This window comes from Schistocerca serialis, chromosome 1 (assembly GCF_023864345.2).
Source record: "Schistocerca serialis cubense isolate TAMUIC-IGC-003099 chromosome 1, iqSchSeri2.2, whole genome shotgun sequence".
Lineage (NCBI taxonomy): Eukaryota > Metazoa > Arthropoda > Insecta > Orthoptera > Acrididae > Schistocerca > Schistocerca serialis.
In genome coordinates, this window is record NC_064638.1 from 1,137,788,643 (window position 1) to 1,137,803,210 (window position 14,568).

Below are 14,568 nucleotides of genomic sequence, written 5' to 3' on the forward strand. Positions count from 1 at the left end.
ACAGGGGTAATTTCAACGCACGAGCTAATTACAAATCACCATCACAAGGCCTTTGCCGAACATGAATAGAAACAGTCAGTCGCAGCAGTGGCCAACGTGCGGCAACAGTGCCATGCCTTACACTTTACCACAGCCAACCTTTGGAAAGCAAAATAACGGCACAGCAACTAACGATACAAATTGGCAAAGTACATACACAGTACAACTCACTGAGATTTCTCCAGGTAATGAACTAAGTCACACTATGCCTTTGGAAAACACCAACCAGTCGTAGTTAAGCCCCAGGCTATTGACCTCTCAGGGAATAGGGACAAAGCAAAACAACAAAGGTTTGACAAACAAGGTGACATCTAGGATGATTTGTATCAACACGAGTTAGATATAGTAGATAAATTCAAGGAAGAACAAGTACCAGCAATCATTAAGGTGCAAATATTTAATATTGACAGGCAGTGAATTTTAGATACAGGTTCAACTACGAACCTAATGTCAGATGCATATTTTTGTGAATTGAAGAAGAGAGGCAAATTCCCAACACTTCCTGTACAAAATAGCAAGGTGCAAGCTGCTACAAGCAGTAAGACTAAATTGGTAAAGCATAAGGCACTTATTCCATCACAAATTGAACATTGTACGGTGAAGTGCAACTTTCTTATAATTGACAAGCTTGTAGTTAAGTGTTTTATTGGCATGGACACATTTAGAACATACAAAACAAAGATTGACATAGGTAATGGTAAATGCCACTTTTTTTTGTAAAGGATCAGATCTTTTCTATTGATGTAGTCAAAACACCTGATGAAAGTAACAAAAACAAACCAGAGTCAAAAATAGTAGTACAATATTCCTTTCCACCTGTATATTTCACAAACAAATCTGATACTGAACAAGAACCAAACACTGAACAACCAAAAGTGCCTATTTCTCTGTGTGCACATTCTTTCTCCCTACCTAGACAATGTAGAACTGTCACAATGAATAACCGTAAGTGCATATTTCTCTATGTCCCGATTCTTTCCCCTTACAACACTTGCCGGTCACACATCCTTTTTATCTGTATTTTCATTGTTTGCATATTCGTGTTAGTGTGTGTGTATGTGGAAGTGTGTTTGTGTAGCCTGATTCTTCGGCCTACTAGTTTGAAATAAGTTGAAGGTTATTGAAAACCACGGAAAATAAGGAGGACTTCAGCTATAGAAGTATATGTATATGGAAAGAGGGGAAGATAGACCGGTACTCAAATGAGAAGTAAGAAAGGAAAAAGTAGAATTGGTTGCTAAGATCAGTGATTTGAAAGAAGATAGCACCAAAGACAGGAAACCCTTCCCACTCCCCTTCCCCAGGATCCCTACTTTGCCAGTACTTGGGTGAGAAGCCGGAGGAGGTAATATGTTAAACGTCTGCTACAGAATGGACATTTCCACCTTCATCTTTGAAGTCCCCAAAGAAAAATCTTAGCAACGTGGAATGGCAAATGGTGAAGAACCAGTCACACTTGTCTGCGAGGGTTGTCTGAAATGTGTGGTGTGTGTTCAGTGTTAGTAATGCTTGTACTTACACTACCCACCCCTTCCAAAACTAATATAAACCCTCCCTTATACATCCCATCTCATAAAAGGTATAAAATGTTCTATAAAAAATAGAAAATTATATACTACGATAGCATAGTTGATTAGTCTTTCAGTTTATACTATACTTTTATACACACATAAAATCCTCTATTCAGTTTATGTCGTCTCAACATCATTCGGTTTAAATAGTACCATCGTATTATACTTTCCATTAATACAACATTCTATTCATTTCACTTCATGTCTAGATATCACTGTTCATCTGTGATTCTCTTAAATTGGTCTCAATCTAGTAGTCATATTCAGTTTCCTACATACTAAAATTATAGGATGGTTTAAGAATTCAAGAATACATTACAGAATAGTACAAGATTTGAAGGGAATTCAGTGCAGGAAAAATAGTACAGAAGAAACACCGAAAACAATTAAGGATCCGACAGTCATCACTCTGCCCATTAACATAAAACGTTAACGTCCCTGGGAGACAGATGTGAATCCGCCTGGATCCCATGAATCTGACAATAACCTCACTCGATTACTTATGGACCAATACTTCTCATTAAATTTTGTATTAAAGCATCCCCACAACAAAACAATTACCACTTTGTTCAGAAACACAACATTAAGTGAAGTTATTGTATTTTCTACTCTGTCATGGACAAGTTTGAATTCTTCACACAAGTCGTCTATAACATTGGTGTTATCATTAAGTTTGGAAGATATTGGAGACTAGTTGTCAGAGGGTACTCTCGCAGCAACTTTTCTGTCTGTCAGCTCTTCTGCTTGTTCCTCCAGACTGTTTATATTTATTGTGTCTGAAGTAGCTAGTTCCTCTTTAAACTTTCTTTCCATGTTGTCACCTAGCATGTTAATGCCTGCAATTTGCGATTGGACTATATGAATTAATTTGTCCCACTTTTCAACACTTTCCTTTAAAGTGTGTAACCTTTGTTTTACAGCATCAAATGTAACATTACATACACTTTGAAATGATCCTAGTTTTTTGCTCAGTTTAGACCCTATACTGTTACATTTATCTTCAATATCAAATTCTAGTTTCTTTGCCAAATCCTGAAATTGGTTACTCTGTGTCTGAATAAAGTCAGTGAACAGCTGATTGATGTGACTACTTTAAAGAGCTAGTTAATTCTCCTTTCAAAACTATCTTAAACTTTTCCACTTAAGTGGTTAAAATAACAAATTAAGTCTTCAGATTTCCCATACCTTTACACAACTGGCTAAATTCCTTATTTTGTTCATCTACTTTTGCACTTAACAATCCTAAAGTCTTTTTCTGAACGTCCAGTTTATTATTTATTTGATTATTCACTGTGTCTATTTCCCTACTTAAATTAGCACTCTGTGCATCCAGCTTTTCACTTAAAGTTACGCTTTGTGCTTCTAGTTTTTCACTTAAATTTGCACTCAGTTCATCTCTCAAGGAAGCATTTTGAGCATTTAAATTTGTACTTAGAGTAATAATTTGAGCATTTGACTCTGTTCTTACTGAGTCTAAGTTTAGACTTAGTTCTTTGATTACATTTGCTACTTCAGCCCAGGCTGGCATTTCCTTATTCACTGTCATTGCCATGGCTGGTTCTGTTAGTTGCTGTTCTTGATGCATAACTTTATTGATTTTAGACCTAGTAATCATCTAAAAGAAAATTCACTGAGTACAATAACTACACTAACATTTTATCATTCAAAGTTCCTTCAACTTTACCAAACAATTATTGTTTTTCGCTTACCTGGCGTAGAGTTCTAGCTGCGTTGGTGAGTAGATGTGTAATCAACACCGGTGGACAGCACTGGTGCCAGTGGTGTCGAATGTTGGTTTCAGCGTCGTCGTCGGAGAACAGACGTGGAGTCCGCACCAATGAGCAGCAGCTGGTGCAGTTGGAGTCGGTGGCTGGTTACTACGTCGGTGTTGGCGCAATGTACGTGTGTGAAAACTGCTTACTCTCCACACCCAATCTTCTCAGTTGTAAGGTTGAGGTCTTCTCTCTGTTGTTGCTGTTTCCCCCCCTACCCCACCCCCCGTGTCTTTTACTGCGTTGCACTCGCATCTTTCTTCCATTGGTTTATTGGACTCAATACAATTACTGGAAACAGTTCTCACATCTTGTTAGGCATGGTTGCTATGGCAACTCATAATATCTTCTTCCCATTTCTGTCTTAAAGTTCCCGTTTTCTTCAGGTCCTGTCACTTAGGTCGCCACATCCTAACGTTTTTCGGACGACAAGAGACAGTATGGTATTGGGTTGCAAGGTATACATATCTCTCAATTCAGTTATCTTGCACATTGTGTGTATCCTATCCTCTTCTCTGGGTAATCAGCTACGTTGATCTCCCAAAAGCTTCTTCTCTGAAGACTATAGCTGGTTAAAGGAATTTATTAAAATACTTCTCTATCCTTGAAATAATTTTGGTACTTGTAAAGTACCTCTCAGTTCAATCAATATATATTTTCAACTTTCACAGACAGTAACTTCTGCAAGCTAACTTATTCCTTAAACATTGGACTCATTTACACAGATTCAAATAGCCTACATGTGTCTTGCTTCATTCATAGCCAAGACTTGAAGTAATTCAAAAGTCTCTTGTCTCTAACGAATCCAATACACGAATGAACGTAGAAACCTATATTCAATTGTAGAAACGTATATTCAATTGTTCATTAGTCTTTTTACAATCAACACAGACACTAAAGAGCATAGAATACTACATAAACTTTCCTTGTTCTTCTCGACCTGTACACAGAAACTCTGTGGACAATACAGCAGGTACATGTCTGCTGCTGTTCGGCCACCGGGTCCATCTTTCTCTCGTAACTGTTTTTAGACCGGCACTTACAAATAGGCGATGCGCAGTAGGGCGTATTCGTTTCTCCTACTCACCTCTAAAATATTGGGTGTTCGAAACGGTGGAAGGCCTAGTGGTTCTAGAATTTACTCAGAAATTGTCGAAGCACTACAACATGACATTTTTGGTCATATTTATGTGGTTATTGTAGTTAACTGTAATTCTGGTTGGTAATTGCTCTGGTATTGAGTTGTGGGTAAGTTTACATTTTTCACTCTACAACTGTTGCTGGTACCTGCTGTGGGACTCATGACAATTTGTGGATAAATACCAGCAGGTTGTTGTTTGTTCACTGTAGCCAGTGTAGTATTTACATGCATATTTTGAGATCCTGTAATATTTTCTTCTAAAAGATTGCGAATCCTAATTTCTGCAGCTTGTAGATTAATGGTTACCTTGTTCACTATTTAATTTTCTTTTTTCTGAATAGCAATTTGCAGTCGGTTACTAACTTCTCTGCAATGGTATTACCCTTATCTAATGTGCCTGCTTCAGCTTGACTAATAATATCACTCAGATTCTCATTGAGCTTCTCTCTCTCCTTCTTAGCACATGCTAAGTTAACTTCTAATGTTGCTCCCCTTTAAGTAAGCTCTTCTACAGTTAAGGGGTACACCTTTGTAGTTTCTGTTTAGTTTGTTAACGACAGTAGTTACCTTTTTTACTGTCGAAACCAACTGGTTTTGTATGGCTTCAATGTTTGTGTTTGCGTCTGTGATTTTCTTTATCTGTTGCTCTACTTGATCATGATTGTCGTCAAAAGAATCTATCTTCTGTTTTAACTCTGTAATGTTACTGTTAACTTCAGAAAGTACTTCATGCTTTACTTGTTTTTTCGTATCATTCAATTTTTCATCGATTTCAGTATGAAAATTTTCGGCTAAGTCATAGAATTTCTGTGAGATCGTGTCTTGCAAATCCTTGAATTCTTGTTTTTGTTCATTTTTCATTGTATTAGATCTTGTAGAACAGTGTTTTGTTTTTATGTTTTACTATGTTCGTATCTTGTTTCATATCATTGAAATTTGCATTAATACTATCAAATTTCGTGTTTGTGTTACAGATAATAACTGCCATAGCAGTGCATTAATTGTACTACTGTGGCTGCTGTCAGCTGTACTTTCCAGGTTAATGTTTGTGTTGCCAACAAGTGATGTTTGTAACGTTTTGTCAAACTTCATATTGGAATCAATTCATTCATGAGCGGTATGTCACTCTGAGAGATTGTAAACATTGTGTCATCAAGGTCATTCTGCTGTGGAGTGTCGCTATCATTTGTCACACCTGCGACACTCATCTCTGATCTACTTAAACTTTCTGCAGTAGACATGCATGGCACCTGAACTTCAATTGGTCAGTCATGCAATTCTACTCCATCTTGGCTGATTGCGTTTTCGCTATTGCTATCAACAATGGACGTATAATTTACTGCCAAGCTGTATGAATAAGCAAAATTTTCTACGAAGTTGTATGAATAAGCAAAAATAGAAATTTCATAAAACTGTTAAAATTTCGTATGCTAATTATTATACTTGACAATTGTAATTTATGTGATATCAAAGCCTGTTTTACATCAATTGTGATGTGCAAACTATTGTGTCACAATTCTTTATGTTTTACTGACAATGCATATCGCACTGAAAAATTTCTTTAAATTTTTTGCAGATAAAATTCAAGGAAGGGAACAACGAGGAAAAGGTTTTTATCTACATCTAAAGAGGCGTAACCATGCAAGCTACTTGCATAGCCATCCTACCTTTGCTGCGCCGAACAAAATAGCTTACTATTGAAAATTTGTATGTGACCTGTGTCCAATTCTTATTCCTTTCCAAAATTTCTCCTCAGTTTTTGCCTGTTTGCAATACTTCCTCCCCGTCATCATTTGTGCAAACAGAAAATACAGATTATTAGTTTTTATGACTCATAACAATGTCATAGAAATTTCTTACTATAACCATAATTAGCAACCCGCAACCGGTGCCCTGGAGTCCTGGCTGACAGGTCGACGATTGTGTTGTAATAATAAGAAATAAATAAAAGATTAGAATATTATTAATAAATATTACTAAATATTCATATGAAAATATATTTTTGTAGGATATAATACGATTGCATTATTAGAAATGTTTGAGCTTATTTGATTTTTTCTTGGCTATTGGACTTCTCTTACATTTCAGTTGTAGTTGCAGGCAGCGGCCTCTGAGAACACTGGCTCTTGTCATAATCACGAAAATCCTCCTTACATGATTTTCAAGTCACTTCAGTAAATAAAACATACTTGATACTGTTGTTCAGTATACTATTATTCATGCACACGTATGATACATAGGACTCGTAATACTACCTATTTAAAATTGCACATCTTCATCGTTCTTCTGTATACAAGAGAGTGTGTAAAGACAAAAAACTATACAAATAATTGAATGAATGTTTTTTTGTTTATCTGCACCTTACCACACATTCATAATTAATATCTTTGCTAATGCTTATGATTGATCAGTGTTTCAAATTTTTTTTTTTTTTTTTTTTTAATAAATCTTAATTTTACGATATCCTGGGGGTCTTTCACCATGTACTTATACACAACCCTGATTGTGGATTACGTCAGCATTTCCTCTCACATGTCTCCCCTTTCTGCAACAGCCTAAATTATTCCCTTAATTCGATCACCACCACTCTCTGCCTTTTGTGCCATGCAGAACTCGTTCAGTCATGTCAGATGTCAACGGGAAGAAAACGATATTAAGTTAAGCAAGATGTTGAGTAAGAACGTAGAATCTAGATAAACGTTACTAGGAAGAACATAAATTCTGTGATTTTTTAACATTGATGTTACATATTTTTTGTTGCGGCTATGAATTAATGTCACAGAATTGTGAAAAATTTAAAATCGAAGTTCGAATGTACTTTACAATCACTGAAGAAAATAGGTCTTTTACCTACCATCCCACTCTGTGCAACAGAAATCCTCCATCTACAACAAACTCTAGCTTTTCAAAGTCAGTTGGGTCTTTAAAGGCATCAAACAACTTGGTAAACACAGCTTTTTGGGTTTTCTACATTTCTACCTAAGCAGAAAATGAGTTTACTAAAAAGTAAATGAACAAGAGTGAATGTTGGAAGAAATCAGTCAACTGCAAATAGAAAGATGATGTTGCCTGTTTAACCATGTGATTTACTTATAATTGAATAATAGTGATATTTAGTTCAGCTAGATTTTTTTTGTCACTATATTTGACTTTTTGAAAACAATTTGATGCTCTACAACCTTTCTTCTATAAAATTTTGTGTCAAATTAGCCAAGTCTCAGATTTTGCTCATCTTGTAGTGATGAAACAAATGTTTTTCAAGTGTGAAAAAAATGCCACTTTCTGACAGAGCATTTCTGTAGAAAAATTTAATGAAATAGCAAAGTTTTGGTACTCAGTCAATGCAGAATGTAATACTCAACATTTTTGTAACCTTGGCTTTTTCGATGAAACACCCAGGTTCGGAGGAATTGAGAGAAATAGCAGAAAATGTCCAAACTTTGTTGGTTTTCTTTTCTTCACAGCTGAAGCTCCACTCTGAAATTGGTGCAAACTCAGATTATGCACATCAAAGGCCTACTTGAGTAATTAAATCAGTTTCAAAAATTCCACTGATTTTTGGATGGAAACCCCATTTTTGGAGCTGGGATGTGAATTTGTGTCTATCAGAGAGCACGAGCCCATGTGTGCACACATGCCCCCCCCCCTCCCCCCCCCCCCCTCCCCCCCCCCCCCCCCCCCCCCCCCCCACACACACACACACACACACACACAGTAGACATCCTCTCTCCTAACTTTGTGATTTGCCTCAGCCCCAGACTGCTACAGTGGTGCTGAGAGAGTGGAGTTATTGTGTGTGCATGCGTGCATGTGTGTGTGTGCGCGCGCGCTTGTCTGTGTGTGCACATGCACAATTGTTTAAGTGCCTACTCACTGAAACATCTGTGTTACTGTTAGATTTTGTTCCTCATGCCCGTATGAATTTGATGTAGAACTATAAGTTATGGGTATTTACTTTTCAGGTTCTAAACGGACTCCACATGAGGAAGAACTGTGGGTACAACTACAGGGTACCCAAGTACTACTCCAGTCAACACAACAAACACTTGCTGCAGTTCAGGAAGAAAAGGAAAAGATTGAAGCATCTCTGAAAAATATAATGGTAGGAAGCAAAAGACATCATATTATATGTGCACCTAATAGCAAGTGTGTAATGTGTATTTGCCATTACTTGACAAAATACAACAATCAGCTGCTTTTTTGTAGCTTTATTTATGCCAAGATGTGTTTTGAGCTTTAACCTATTTTGAACTGGTGTACTACACTGCCGTTTCTGAAAAGGAATTATCTGAATTGCGCCACACTTGGTGGAAGTGGCAATGGGTGTGCAAGCAATACTTGATACATTTTGCAGCAAGGTGGGGTACATGTAGGCCCTCTTGTGTTGGTCCGACAGGGTCAGTGTTGCGCCTAGTGTCGTCGGTGCAGAGCTGTCACACAAGGTGGAAACAATACAGTGAGTGCCAGTATGCCTCGACAACACGAAGGGAGCCATATTGGCATGTGAGTGAGTTCGAACGAGGCAGAATGATCGGTCTCTGGGAAACGGCGTTGTCATACCGTGGCATTTCGGCTTGCACAGGGCATGCTGCTACGACAGTGATGTGTGTGTGGAAGCAATGGGTAGAGGAGAGTCGTACACAGCAACGAGTGGGAACTGGACCACAGAACATGACCACAGAATGGGATGGCTGTCATCTTGTCCGCATGGCCATTACGGACCATACAGCATCGTCCACAGTGTTGGCTCACTGCTGGAGCACTGCAACAGGTGTGAACTTGTCTCCATTGATGGTTCTTCACTGTCTGCTGCAGGTTGGACTGGTTGCATGTCTTCCATTACATTGGCTTCCATTATCCAGAATCCACAAGCTCCTCTGACTGCAATGGGCACGTGAACACAATCACTGGGGTGCTGAGTGGCAAAATGTAACCTTTTTGGATAAAGCCTGCTTCAATGTGTCCTACTGCGATGGCCGCATACGTGTCCGCCGTACTGTGGTGAAAGAAACCTAGAGGGCTGCATTGTGGAGCGGCATAGTGGACAAACATCAGGTGTGATGGTTTGGGACGCCACTGGTTGTAACAACCGATCTCACCTCGTATGTATTGCACTTTGAACAACAGAGGTTGTGGAGCCTGAAGCACTCCCCCTGCTTCATGCATCTTCACAGGCCACATTTCAACGGGACAATGCCCGGCCACATATTGTGAGGAATGTACAGGCTTTCTTCGAAGAGCAACAGGTACCATTTCTTCCCAGGCCAGCAATTTCACCACACATGTCGCCCATTGAACATGTCTGGGATATGGCTGGTCGGCACCTGGTGCATCACGATCGTCAAGCAACTGGTGTCACGGATTTGTGGGCTCGGATACAAACTGTGTGGAGGGAAATACCTCAGGAACATATTCAGAACCTTATTGATTCTATGCCACGGCATACAGCAGCTCTAATTGCAGTGCATGGTGGCCACACGGCATACTGAATAGTAGGGCTCAAAGGACATGTACAGATTTGAAAAAGTTATCATTTGTTGCTTGTCCTGTACCTAACCTGTGGTATTAATTGAATTCGTGCATTTCCTTCTTGGTGCTGCAATTTCCACAAATGGTAGAGTATATTTATCTGTTGGTCAATATAACATTTTTAAAATCTGAATTTTGAGCACTGAAACTGCCCTTTGTTGTGTAATTTGTGACCTCTTTTCCACTTACATCCAGTGTTGTAGTGCAGAATTTGCCATATTGCTGACTAATGCATTCATGCATATTGCAAATTTACTTTTTGTTGGTGTGCCTGTTAACCGTTTGATGCCTGAACAATTTTTCCATTATTTTTATTCCTTATAAGACTTTCCAGTACAGTGAATATGTAGTAACCTTTGACGACAAAATTAGTGAGACATAACTTAAGTCAGCCATGATGTACAGTAACTGGGAATAATGAAGTTTAGAGATATGAAGCTAGACAGCTGTACAAGCACAGTTGTAGGTGAGAGGCTTCAATTTATTTGTAGGATACCTAGAGACCACAGTTTATTTACAAAAGAGGCTTTTTGGAGAGTGTTTTTGCAACCTACGCCAGAATACAACTGGCACCTGTGAAATCTTATCTGGTTGAACTAATAGGGTACACCAAGTGTGTACAGAGTAGGATGACATGAATGGATTTAGACTTCTTTGAGTGACAAGAGAATTTAACAAATTCTAAAACCAAATTCTAAAATTCTTAAATAACTAACCTTCAAATAAAATTTATTTTATAAAGATAATGATGATGAAATTAGAGTGGTAATGCTGTACAGGGAGTATTCATTTCATATTCCATTCATCAATGGAACAAAAAACAAACAAACAAAAAAAAACCTTATTATGTGCTACATTAAAAAGCACCTTCTGCTATACAATTTACAGTGAGTCACAGAATATGAGATTACCTCAAACAACACATGAATTCTTTTAAGCTGCAACAGACCATTGGCTGCACTTAAAGGTAACATTTTGTGCAATCTACGTCAGATATGATCTTTCAGAGTGCAGCTTAACCAAAATCAAACACATAAAGGACTGGGAGAGGATTTTAAGTACACATCATTCGTCATTTGTCAACCTTTATTACCATAAAAAGACACACTATATACACTAAGAGAAACTATTTCTGAGATGAGCAATAAGTACATTTAAAGTAAGAGGGAACAACAGTCTGGATATCAGCAACAGTTATAAAATGAAACAGGTCCTTTTATCAATCACATCTCCTTATAAACAAGCCTGTAAAAATGGAAACCTCTAATGTCAAAACATAATGTTATCATTTAAACCACTCACTGTTTATACTTCAACAAAGGACACAGCTTGGAAGAACAGTAATGGGCACAAATAAGTTAAATGTAATTTTCCTCAACGTTTCACAAGAACATTACGAACTTTCCTGACAGGGCTGACATAACATTCCTTACACTGTTTATGGTAAATGTTACATGATATGATTTACTAAATATGTAAAATTCAAACCAAAGTGTCTTTGTTTAAAATGCAAACCAAAGTGTGCTTGATTAGTACACAAATTTTCTTTTAACTTTTATGAACCAGCTTGCAAACCATATATAGCTGTAGAACTGTTGGCAATGAAAATTGTAATAAAATAAAATGAATATCAATATATTCCCTCTGGAATACCATAATTAAGTTTGGCATACACCTTAATAAACAGTGTAACTCAATCCAAACAGGCCTTGGAAGGCCCAACAGTACTGACTAGCCACTAGTCATCCTCAGCTGATAGGAGCCACTGTGTCATGTAATATTTTGTGTAATGTAATATCTTGTATAGACACCTTTTATTAATCTGACACATTCCACATCATTACGAAGTGTTGTATTCATGATATATGGAACAAGTGTTAATCTAATCTAATCTGGATGTGGATATGGAAGGCCATGTGATCAGCTCACTGCTCTTTAGTCATTATCAATTTTTGTGACTGCAGATGCTACTTCTCAGTCAAGTAGCACCTCAATTGGTCTCACAAAGGCTGAGTACACAGCGTTTTCTGACATCATTTGGCAGACCTGGGTGGTCACCCATCCAAGTGCTGGCAAAGACCAAGAGTGCTTAACTTCTTTGATCTGACTGAAATTGGTGTTACCACTGTGGCAAGGATGTTGACAACAAATAGTGTATAACTAACATAATTCCTCCACTACCCCCTAAAAAATATTAATACCTATAATTCCAACTTGTAATATTAAATAGTTAAACAATTTTTGAGATACGGAGATTTTAAGATGTTAACGCACAGCAAAAATTGCACAGTTTTGGAAACATCAAAAATTATTAACTGTAGAATGAAATGTACAAAAAATCTTCAGCTTAGGCTCCTACCTGATTTTGATGGGTAGAATAAAATAATAAAAAATTACACAAGTCTTAATTGTCAAGATTAAATTTTTTATTTGTTGATTTTAAACAGAATGTCACAGTAATGAAACAGTAGTTCAAAGATTTTTTAATTTTTTCCCTGTGACTTATTAATGCTCTGTTTTATATTAAGTAGAAAATTATTGTAAGTTTGTGGCTAACATTGTAAGTATGTACAGATGTTGGATTACTTCAAGTTTCTTTGAAGTTCAGTGCCTTTCATTTCCAAATTTTATTATATTTTTAAATAAAATGAACATTTCATGTTATTGGTCAGTAATAATTTGTTTATGCAATGGTAAGTACTTTGCAGTGTACAAAAGGTGACCAAGTGCTGAATTTGTATCTTCCAGTTTTACCTACCATGTTTATGTTTTCATTCTCTGTTTCAGAAGAAAGCTGATATCTCTCCTCAGAAAACAGATGAACAATTTACGGAAAAGGAAAATACCATTAACAAACTTAATGAACGTATCAAGTCCATATCTGCTGAATCAGAACAAAAGTAAGATAGAATTGTTTCTTAGGCATTGGGCAGAAGTAAACATTTAGTCAATGGCCATAAAGTAATTATGAGAAACACAATTAATTTATTAATTGTTTTTTACACTAACAGTGGCATTGCTGGGAAGAGAATCCATTGACAGCCTGGACCTAACTGAGCCTAATCCCTTTCTATTACAGGAATGCTTTTACTTTATTGATTAACTGAAAGCTTCAGCATATCACTATGACTCATCTCTTCCCATGACACCAATTAAATGACATAACTAATGCCACATGTTAGATGTTATATACACTGATAATAGATTCATGCCTTGTATTCTGCAGATCCTTTCATAAAGGATTAACTTTAGGGAAAAAGAATGGATGACAAGCTGGCTCTCTGTGTTGTGGTGCTAGCTACCATTAATGTAGGGCTGCTTATGTTACAAAGAAATGGCCTTAAATGTGATTGATATAAATTTGCTAAAATATTTGCGTATTGACATCGTATTTAGAAGATAGACTGATAGTTTGATAAAAGCTTGTGCTTGATAATTATATTACTTATGTGCTGTAAGTGTAGATTTTGCATCTGTACTGCTAATTATTGTTAGAAAACTGTTATGTATGCTCCCTAGAAAAAGCAAGAATACCACTTTGTCAAGTTTATTTCATGCACCAACAAAAATTATTTCATGTGAAAAGTGCCTGACTGTAATACTTGTGTGTACAAGTATTAGTAGTTTCCATGAGAAATATTTAGTCCAAGCTATAATTGTACTGTTTGTTAATGTGTGTTGTGTAAACTTCATTGGAATTATGTCAAAGTCACACTCAGCTTGCAAGGAATGTGACCGATGTGCGTTAAAAGGAATCTTTCATGTAGAGCACAGTTACTGACTGCATGAAAAGAGTGCTAAAGTGAACTTGAAATTCATAAATATTGATTCACCATCAACATGTCATGACTGTGTTCATAACAGGCAGTCAGAACTTTTAAGTACAATAAACACAGAAATCTAAATCATTAACTTACTAAATAATAAAACTGAAACAATTAAATGCAAAATGACGCCTCTGAAGAAAGAAAATGGAAAACTGCTCACTGAAAAACTTCAAGTGTGTGTGTGTGTGTGTGTGTGTGTGTGTGTGTGTGTGTGTGTGCACGTGCGATTTCTGCACCGGAAAGTGATCACAACCACAAAAATCTGCGTTTTCAAAGTTTGGTGAAAAATGTAATTAAGACCAAGAGTTATTTTAGCAACAAATAGGGACATTAGTCACACTGGGTAATCACTCGCACTGTATGGAAGAAATAAATGAATACAAATGAACAGCTGAAAAATGATTTTTAAGTAATTGATGGTTCAGTGCTCCAAGATACCACAACTTGAAGTTGCAAAGTTGATGTTTGCTCAGCAATAAAGAATAAAGACACACCAGCTAAACAAACATCCTAAAAACGTGCTGCAAGCCAAAAAAGATGCTTCTGGAAATTTAAGTTTCATTGAAAAATACAAAGGTTCATGAAGAAGAACATTATTCCACCAGAGTGTGTTTTAAATTATTTTATTTGCATTACTAGTTTTGGGCACTGCCCATTCTCAAGTGCATCAATAAAACATATTGACACAC

General features: G+C 37.0%; 1 protein-coding gene across 1 annotated transcript in view; it reads left to right on the forward strand.

Annotated features, from left to right (window-relative positions):
• Window positions 1-14,568, forward strand: part of LOC126455903 (golgin subfamily A member 6-like protein 22) — a 285,498-nt gene that overhangs the window by 142,787 nt on the left and 128,143 nt on the right. Inside the window, exons 10-11 of the mRNA XM_050091664.1 lie at window positions 8,486-8,625; window positions 12,840-12,952. Coding sequence (XP_049947621.1) covers window positions 8,486-8,625; window positions 12,840-12,952 — 253 coding nt within the window. The remainder of the gene's footprint in view (window positions 1-8,485; window positions 8,626-12,839; window positions 12,953-14,568) is intronic.